This window comes from Abrus precatorius, unplaced genomic scaffold, assembly GCF_003935025.1.
Source record: "Abrus precatorius isolate BTA unplaced genomic scaffold, Abrus_2018 Scaffold4, whole genome shotgun sequence".
NCBI classification, from domain to species: domain Eukaryota; kingdom Viridiplantae; phylum Streptophyta; class Magnoliopsida; order Fabales; family Fabaceae; genus Abrus; species Abrus precatorius.
The window spans coordinates 10939240-10949445 of NW_020874384.1; the positions used below are offsets into that span (position 1 = coordinate 10939240).

At 30.8% G+C, this 10206-nt stretch overlaps 1 protein-coding gene across 3 annotated transcripts; it reads left to right on the forward strand.

Moving 5' to 3' along the window:
* Positions 1 to 604: 604 nt before the first annotated feature.
* LOC113864855 (CTP synthase-like) lies at positions 605 to 8553 on the forward strand. 3 transcript variants are annotated; one of them, XM_027499027.1, is made up of 22 exons: positions 605 to 873; positions 1189 to 1310; positions 2014 to 2093; positions 2305 to 2391; positions 2502 to 2552; positions 2648 to 2765; positions 3010 to 3066; positions 3167 to 3231; positions 3463 to 3546; positions 3632 to 3682; positions 3768 to 3830; positions 4033 to 4079; positions 4218 to 4287; positions 4401 to 4463; positions 5454 to 5543; positions 5636 to 5674; positions 5797 to 6024; positions 6112 to 6197; positions 6468 to 6516; positions 6596 to 6676; positions 6773 to 6866; positions 7821 to 8553. In XM_027499027.1, exons 2-22 carry the CDS (start codon positions 1193 to 1195, stop codon positions 8015 to 8017), a joined length of 1818 nt encoding a protein of 605 aa, XP_027354828.1. In that variant the 5' UTR covers positions 605 to 873; positions 1189 to 1192; the 3' UTR covers positions 8018 to 8553. The 3 variants fall into 3 exon arrangements, with proteins under 3 accessions (XP_027354828.1, XP_027354830.1, XP_027354829.1); XM_027499029.1 differs by lacking the exon at positions 605 to 873 and having other exon boundaries at positions 1193 to 1310; positions 4033 to 4083; positions 4231 to 4287; positions 7821 to 8238; XM_027499028.1 differs by lacking the exon at positions 605 to 873 and having other exon boundaries at positions 1193 to 1310; positions 4033 to 4073; positions 7821 to 8238.
* Positions 8554 to 10206: the final 1653 nt, after the last annotated feature.

A 10206-nucleotide genomic window follows, 5' to 3' on the forward strand; every position in this document is an offset into this window, starting at 1 on the left:
TAGAAATTTTTAAAGTAAATTAATGTTATATATATATATATCTTTTAAATAAAATATATGTATATTATATAAACTACTAACTAGTTATTAAAAGTTCCTCTATTGAAAGATAAAAATTGGAATATAATATAAGAATAAATTATCAATTTACGTGTATTTATATAAAATAAAAAAATAGAAGAAAAAATAATTTACTTAACAAATATTACTTCACTTACATTAAAAAAACTGTAAGAGATGATGTATTTATTTAATTTAAAAAGTTAACTAAATTGATTTCATGAAATAAATTTTGAAATATTAAATAAAATAAAAACATATTTATAAATGAAGTTGAACAATATACTTACATACATTTCATTAGAGTTATATTTTTATTAAAAAACACAAATTAATTTTTGAACCATAAATTAAAGAAGGCCATGTGATGCTAACTAATAAAAATAATAATAACACCATTGGTAAAAGCTTCTTAAAGAGGGAATATTAATAGGTAATTAATCTGTTTTTCTTTATTTTTAAATTTGATTGTATTTTTTTATAATTTTAATTTGGTTTTGGGTTTAGCTGCTATATAAGTTGAAAGGGAGCTTCGTGTTCACCCGCCGCCTGAAACATAAACGAAGAAGAGTGGGAAAGAAAAGGGTAAAACTGAAACGCATTTGGCTTTGCATTTGCAGCAACTGAAACTGATTACGCTCTTTTCTCACACACACTCTCTCTAATCCCTCTTAATGCTTTCCCATTCCTTCCTTAATTCAGTTTTTTAGGCCTTCAAAATTGCGCTACCAAGGTCCCATTTTTCTCTCCCTTTGTAGAAGCGAAGAAACCTTCCTGCACCTAAAAGAAGCACCCCCCTCATTGCCACTCAAGGTTTTTCCAAATACCCATCTTTTCTTTCATTGTAAAGTTTCCTTTTTTTATCATTTTTTTTATTTCATTTCATTTCGGTTCTGCATGTGGTTGGTTTCTATGCGGTGTCACTGTCATGAATGTGTTTTATTACATTGTTCTCATTTTCATGTTAATGCTTGTGTTGTTATTGTCATAGTTTTTTGGTAGTTTTATCATGGCACGAAGGTAAGTGGTTGATCTTAGGAATGGCTAATTCGCAGTGTGTCTGTATTTGAGTCTAACGTTGTTTTGTGTCATGCTTACTGATCTGTGAGGTGTTTGCATGCTACATAGGAAAATGAAGTACGTGTTGGTGACAGGTGGTGTTGTTAGTGGACTTGGGAAAGGTGTCACTGCCAGCAGCATTGGGGTGCTCCTTAAGGCCTGTGGCTTTCGGGTTACTTCTATCAAGATTGGTAATTATGTTTTTCTTATTCCGTTCTTTGAATTTAATTCTCACTCTTTTCTTCGAAGTTAGAACATAGTGATATTGAATGGAATGAGACTGGTTCTGGTTGTTTTATTCATTGTTTAAAGCAAGATGAAATAGAATAGAATGCTATATAATGCATTTCGTTATAAAACCTCTCTTTTTCTTCTCTAATTTGGAGATGTAAGATGGAATTATTTGTTTTATTTCTTTTGTTTCATTTTGTTTTAAAATATTCAAACAATGGAATGATAACATTTTTTCATTTTGTATAATCATTTCTCCAGATTCCATTTCATTTCATGGATCTTTCGGTCTTGGTTATTTGAGAGAAATAATTGTTTTTTTTTTTCCTTTTTCTTCAAAAGCTCACTCAGAGAGTTAACAAAAATACACAATTATTTATTTAAAATAAGTTTAATCAAACGCAGACACATATAAGCAAATATCGAAACATAAACTAAATAAAAAAATGGTGAATGGCAATGGAAACTTCTACTTGGGGGTTGCATTTTAATGCTTCTGTATCAGTATAATGGAAAGGATTAGCTTGCTCTTTTTGAGCTGGTAAATGTAGTAAAAGTTTGTTCTTACATTCTTTTAAAATAATAGTTTGACATTGTGCAAAATAATGCTGTTTCATTTTAATTAATTGAGTTATGTTTCAACTTTCAACTTATCTCTTGCAGATCCCTACCTGAACACTGATGCAGGGACAATGTCTCCTTTTGAGCATGGGGAGGTGTTTGTTTTAGATGATGGCGGTGAGGTAAATGACTAAATGGATTACTTACCCTTTTTTATCAGCCTTGGAATGCAATTTACTTGTTCCTTTGAGATATGTATTGATTACTTTTTAATAACATGACATCACCCATTATCATGTGAATTTTCAATCTTGTGATTGGTTTCAGTGGTAGCAACTGGGTACCTTTTTATTCATGTTCTTTTTTTTTTTTCAATTTTTTTCTTGATTGAAGGTTGACCTGGATCTTGGAAACTATGAACGTTTCTTGGACATCAAATTAACTCGTGACAATAATATCACAACTGGAAAAATATATCAGGTTAACAAACTGTTCGTTTCTTCCTTTTAAATGTCTTCTTATTTTTTTAATTAATTTATTTTAGGTGTGTATATGGTTTCTTAATGCTTTTGATTTTGAATGCTTAATAGTCTGTCATTGAAAAGGAGAGAAGAGGAGACTATCTTGGCAAGACTGTGCAGGTATGTTGTGTCATTCTGGTTTTTCGTCTGAATATATTTATGGTTGGATATGTCTTAGTGTCTTGGCTCTGATTTTACCTTTGATGTACTGGTAGGTTGTTCCACACATTACTGATGCCATCCAAGAATGGATAGAGCGTGTATCACTGACACCGGTTGATGGAAAAGAAGGCCCCGCTGATGTTTGTGTCATTGAGTTGGGTGGAACTATAGGTAAATAAATATTTTTACATAAAATTTTTATTTTTGCTAAGGTAGAATTTTATTTCCAATACTATTATAATTTTATTCACTTTTCTCTAGATTAAAATTTTAAAAATCATGGGTTAGGTTGAACCAGATTTTTAACAACAGTTAGTGGCTGCAAATAGTTTTGGTTTTTTGCAGTGCTCCAAAAATGGTAATGCTTAAGCATCTATTATCAATATTAATCTAAAATTACTTTTCTTTAATGTAGGAGATATTGAGTCTATGCCTTTTATTGAAGCACTTGGTCAATTTTCATACCGTGTAGGTAATGCTTGAAACCTCATAGTCTACTGAATTATATCAACTAATTTCTGTTGGGTGTACTTTGGGAAGGCGGTTTTGCTCATGTTGTTTACTTTTTCCAGGCTGTGGCAACTTCTGTTTAGTTCATGTCAGCCTGGTGCCTGTTCTCAATGTTGTTGGTGAGCAGGTATACTAAAACTTTGTGTTATCAAATGAACGTTTTCCTATATGCATATTAAAAATTGAGGAGGAAAGGAATTTAGAATTATTGGAGAGAATATAGTGGTTTTTTCTTTTTTTTGTTTTATATTAATTATATTTTTCACAGTGAATAAATGGATTGGATGCTGTCATTGCATGGTTTCAAATGTTACAATCAATTTAATATTATCATTTATTTATTGGGTTTTGTATGCAGAAAACAAAACCAACTCAGCATAGTGTCCGTCAACTTAGAGGGTTAGGGTTGACCCCAAATCTTCTTGCTTGTCGCAGTTCAAAGGTCTGTCTCTTGCTTTTTTACTTTTTCTTTCACCTTGTTGGTTCCCCATAATAATGATTGTATACTTTTACTTTGTTCTTCCTAGGAACTTGATGACAACGTCAAGGAAAAACTTTCTCAATTTTGTCATGTGCCGGTAATATGATATAAATGTTGACACTTTTCACCTTTCTTATCTTTTTATAGCTGTAATTTTCTCAATCAAAATTTTTGTTCTGCAGTCATTAAACATACTTACACTGTACGATGTTCCAAATATTTGGCACATTCCTTTGCTATTAAGAGTAAGTAATTCTGTGGTGCTTTATGCAACTGCGGTTCTGGTCTTTTTGTATTATGGAACATTGTTTATGAAATTTTGAATTATTTCTCTTATGGTTTAGTATATTTTTGCCTAGACTGTGAAATGCATTATTTTTCACTGAACAATGTGATGCATTTAGTAACCATTTTTTTTCCCTTTTGATATTATTCTGTTACAAATAGGACCAGAAGGCTCATGAGGCCATCCTGAAAACATTAAACCTGCACAGGTTTGTTTGACAAACTCATTCTGTGTTTGATGTACATCTTCATCCTGTTGTGCGGATGTTCTGAGAAATTTTTGTACTGCAAATATCTTAGATGTGGTTCTGTCATTCCACTAATTGTTATCGTCCTATTCTTTGCAGTGTTGCTACAGAGCCTAATTTTAAAGAGTGGATTGCAAGAACAAAAGTTTATGACAAATTTAATGAATCTGTTAGTTTCAATATTTTATATCATCTCAAAAAGGAAACCTGACATATGATTATGTATATTATCTTCCTTCACAGTGGCAAGTATTGACCTCACTACTATTATGTTCTTCACAGGTTAGAATTGCGATGGTGGGAAAATATACTAACCTTTCAGATGCATATCTTTCTGTGCTGAAGGTACATTTCTATAATTTATTTTCCATGTTTAGTAGTAATGCATAATAATGGCACTTGAATTGCGATGGTTAGCATTTTTAGCACTTGAATTTGATAAGAATGGCATAGTGTAAACTGTATAGTCTAAAACATCATTTTTGTCCTGTTCAACCCCTTTATTTTGTTAGCTTTTGAGTCTAAGAACTGGTTAATCATTTCTGGTGCTGATTCTGTAATCTCTTGCATCTTTAGCATAGAACTTAGGATGGCTTGTTTGCAGTAATATCATTAGCAATGAGTATCATCTATATTTACCCTACGATTCTGATGCATGGAAACCTGGATTTTTTTTGCAAATGTCAGTTGACTTGCAATAAATGATGGATGTTAGTAATTATAATAATACTGTTTAAACAGTGATGATTTTCTAGGAAAGTGCATGGCCGTATTATTACTGTCATGGTCTAGGGAAAGGCTTGGGTTGAATTTGACATAAAGCAACAAAACCTTGAGAAAATAAGGAAAAGTAGAAAGTGAGGGAGAAATTTATGATTTTTAGCTAAAGGAAGCATTAGATTCTCAAAAGTGATAGGGTATCATAACGTATGACTAGTTATGTATCACACACATAAAAGATGTTGAGTTGCTGTTAATCTGCTTTCAAATTTTTCTTGCAAGTTAATGCTTAATGTCAGTAGCAAAGTGAGTCAACAGATATAGAGATTTACTAGTGTAAAGAAATTAAGGAAAGTTTTTCATGTTACCTTTATATTTTTCTCCATGGAATGTGCTGTATTTCTTTATGAGTAGGTTTTATTGATGGAACCCATTTGTTTTCTCAGTGCTGCTTTGACTTTTGAATATTAAAGGATGTATAGTTTGTTTTTTTCCCTTGGCTTTGGGCATGTATTGAAAGTTATTTTCCCAAATTAAGTGGCTTTGATATGTACGAGCTCTAAGGAACTTACAAACTGATATTCTAGAGGCTTATATACCTGGTCTTTTGTGCAGGCACTTTTGCATGCTTCTGTTGCTTGCTACAGAAAGCTTGTTGTGGACTGGGTTCGTGCTGAGGATCTTGAAGATGATACATCTAAAGAGGTGACCGATCTTTCTACTGTTCTCCATTTGTTATTTGACTGTTTTGTTTTGCCTGAAGGCCAAATCTGTGGTGATAAATTTACTTGTTGCAGGATCCTGATGCCTATAAAGCTGCTTGGGGTCTTTTGAAGGTTTATCTGTTTTTGTACTATTCGGGCATTTCTTTATTTTTCTTATGTTAATACTTTATTGGTTTAAATGTATTGACATATAGATTATCTTAAGGTGTTTCTTAAATGAACTTCTGTTGCAGGGTGCTAGTGGGATTCTAGTTCCAGGAGGTTTTGGTGACAGAGGAGTGCAAGGGAAAATTCTTGCCGCTAAGTATGCTCGAGAAAACAGTGTTCCATTTCTGGGCATTTGCTTGGGGATGCAAATTGCTGTCATTGAGTTTGCAAGATCTGTTCTAGGTCTTCATGATGCTAATAGCACAGAATTTGATCCCAATACTAAAAATCCTTGTGTCATATTTATGCCAGAAGTATATTTCCAGATACACTATTCATATGTGATAATATTCTTATAAAATTTTGTTAATGTGGTTTGTAACTTTGTATTCTATTGATAGGGTTCGAAGACTCACATGGGTGGAACTATGCGTCTTGGTTCAAGGAGAACTTACTTCCAAGATTTCAACTGTAAATCGGCAAAGTTGTAAGGATTAACATTCAAACTCCAGTTTGATAATATACACATAAAAACATTGTGAATGCTATCTATCATCTGATAGATTACACTGATAAATGTTCTCCAGTACTTAAGTTTGTATTTGTGAAAATTTATCATCCTTTAAGTCAAAAATGAAACTGTACTGTAACATGTTACATGCTTAATAAAAGATTAATTGAAATGGGTATCAAATATGAATCCCCGTCAAATATTGATATTACAAATGTGTGATGCTATAATTTGGAATTTGCATAGGTATGGTAGTGCAAGCTACATTGATGAGCGACATCGGCATAGATATGAGGTAAATTGTGTTTGCATGCAGAAGCTTCCCTTATGTGAAATATGCTACATTGGTTATGTACAATGGTCCTACTATACAGGTTAATCCTGACATGATATCACAACTTGAGAGTGCTGGTCTATCTTTTGTTGGCAAAGATGAAACTGAGAAACGCATGGAGGTGTGCATTTACTTGAAACCCTTATGGCATGAATCTTGAAATTGCCACAAATTATTAATCATATACTTTATATTTATTTGCATTTTGCAAGTGCAGATAGTTGAATTGCCTGGCCATCCTTTCTTCGTTGGTGCTCAATTTCATCCCGAGTTCAAGTCAAGACCAGGGAAACCTTCTCCATTATTCTTAGGTATTTTTTTTTTTTTTCCAGATTCTCACTTCACGTCTGTTTTCTGTTTTCATTTCAACTTATTGAAAATCTGCTTACAAGCATGTCTCTTGGGGATGAAATATAATTTTGCCATTGAATTTGTTTGTGGTTCCTTTTTATTTTTCTTGCAATGGCTTATGGTTATTATTATGGTTGAACTTATGAATCCTTGTTAGAGCTGAACCGTATATTGAATTTTATGCATTGATTGAGACTGTTGCCAACTCATCATATCAAAATATTTATTTCTTGTGTGCTTAAACTGTGAATCTGCATTATTGAGTTGGAAGTTCCAAATTAGGTAGAGTTTTTATATACAAATTTGCTTCAATGGCATTCTCTTATAGCTGTTTTCTGAAATGAAATTTTTGCTCCTTTTTTGTTCTTGTTTCAAAATTTTCTACTGGATCAATTTTACTTGACTTTTATTTACAGGTACGTTTAAGAATGAAAATCTCTATGCACATATTTTCATCATCCTTTTCCACATACATATAGGTCTTACCTTTGTATACTCTGCGAAAGGGGAAAAGAATCATCATTTGTTATATGCTATGCTTCGAATATTTATATTTTCTAGACGTCTATACCCGTATCTTTGCATATTTTGCCTAGTTTGATGGACCACCACTAAATTATACAGCATAATGTCATTCCTTTCACTGAATTTGTAGTTTATAGATGTTCATTCAATTTGTATAGTTAATAATAATCAAGGAGAATATTATAATATGGGTATTAAGGTGCAATTATTATCTCTTTGAAAAGCTTTCTTCTACTCCATTTAATAGTTAAATGTTTTTTTATAATTAGTCTCTTAATTCAATCACATCGTTGCATTGTATTGTTTGCTTTCTATTGTGCATATTGTCTTAAGAGAGCAATAGCAATAAAGACATTCCAATACACTAAGAGAATGCTTCATTGTGATAGGATTAATAGCAGCAGCATGTGAGAGGACACTTGTGCCTGCAAGTAAAGCGTATGCCAAGTTAACAAATGGGATAATTAATGCACACCCTTCAATGTTGAAGGCACATAATAATGGAAATGGGTTCAAATCTTCCAATAGTTCCTTAAACGGTGTATATACAAATGCGAATGGCCTATGTGTTGATGGGAGCTATTAATCATCCAAGGTTTTTTTAGTTAAAATGTGGTTTGATTTTCTCCAAGGACAATTTTGTCCTCGGTTAGCTTGTACAGTTCTTTGAGTGGATTTATCTTTTAGCTCATAAGGGGATTTCTTCTCCAGCATGAAGCAAATTTTGAGTCTTTAACAGCTTTTATATTTCCAACCATATAGGCTGAACCTTGTTGTGGATGATACTTGTTCACAATGAATCAAAATGGTTGTAGCTTTTTATGATTAACTTTCATAGGGTACCTTAATTTCCAATCTAATTTTATATTGAGCTATAGTGTTGGATAATCGAGGGATGTCTTGTGTTTACATAAGTTACCCTTTGAGCATTCTACACTGTGGATGTCATGAGGGAAAGAATCGAAGTAAATAAGTAACAATCTTATTGGTTCTGGCTTTTTTTCAGTAAGTTGTATATGTTCCAAGCGTAAGATGGAAGTTCTTATTTAGAACATTGTTTAATTTGTTTGTCTACTTTGGCCACATTTGGTTTAACGTTAATGGTAATTCTGCGTAGATTGTGTAATAACCTTTTTGTATTAATGGAACTGAAGTTGTTAATTTAATTGGAAAACGATGCCATTCAAATGTACTGTGCGAAATTTAATAAAATGCTTTTTAAAAATTTTATTGAAACTTAATTTATTATTTTAATTGTTTCATTTAAAGTTTCTGTGAACTAAATAATGTTTATAAAATTTTGTACAACTTAAATATTAACTTAATTGTTTTACTATATTATAACCTATGATGTATTATTTAAAATGTAAGTAATAGTTAGTGATTACATATCCATAAATATTTAAATTGTATAAATTTAGTATACGTGATTTTTATGATAAAATTACAACGATTAATACAGTTTACTTTTAATATAAAATTAAAATTATTAAGTTTTAGCTAGTATTATTTGATCCTGCCTGACCTTTCAAAATAATGACTAATATGTGATTTTCGTCCTTTAAGTTTTTATTTAATTAGTCTCAATTTTGTTATTCAGATTCTTCCATCACTTATTTTATATATAAAATTCTTTTCCCTCCTATAATAATTATGTTTACAGTAGTAGACTTGAAAAAAGAAAAAAAATTAGGAAAAAGCTCAAAAGTCAAGATATTCATTAAATTTGAAAAAGAAATTGTAAGATATCATAATGTTAGAATTTTGAAGAGGGGTATATTTGAATTTATTTTATTTTTTATTAAACATTTTGTTTTGAACAATAACTTTATTTTTGGTTGTGATTACTGTGTTTTGTAAAAAGAGAGTTAAAATGCTTTAATATCTTCAGTTAATGGAGAATAAAGAGTTTTGGGTAGAGGAAAATTGATGGAGTAATTTTATTGTTATAAATTAAAAAAAAATGAATATAATTTTAAATTTATAACAATTAAAAATTTGATGGATTGAATTTGGACAAAATGTTATTCGGGACTAAAATCATAAATAAAATATTTCATTTCACATATATTCATTAATAATTTGATAGAATTTAGAATCAAAGAGTTGTTTCAATAATTGAAAATAAAAAAAAATTAAATCCTCATAATTAAAAATTTGAAGATTAAAATCATATACGAGAGAGTATAGGATTAAAATCATATATTTATTAAGCAAATTTTTTTTTCTTTTTTGGTCAACAACAAATTTTTTCTTTTAAATTACCTATTTAATATAAATGAGACAACAATAACCCTCCACATACTTCTAACAATAACTCTATTTTTTTTACTCACTTTTTAATGAAACTTTTTGGCCCTAACCCAGTAGCCCAGTAATTAAGTGGTTTAGAAACAACTTTTTTTTTTTTTTTTTGCATAATTAGGGTTGATTTAAAAAAAATTACTTAAACAGGATTTTACAAAAATAAGTTTCCTGTGTAGGGTGGGGAATGATATGTGGCAAGAGTGTCGTCTAGTAGCTACCGACACTAAAATGAAGAATCGTCTAAAATAAAAATGACATTTGTATTTTGTGACACGTGTTTATCGTGAAAACAAAAAAAAAATTTAAAAAAATTAAAATTTATCAACAATTAGGGAAGATAGATGACACGTAGCTAAATCTTAAAGAGTTGGCTAAAGCAGATCCGATTGTGATGTTAGTGTAATCAAAGACAACACTCCTTTGATTGATCCACGTGTAACAAGTGTCATATTTTAATATTTGTTAGTT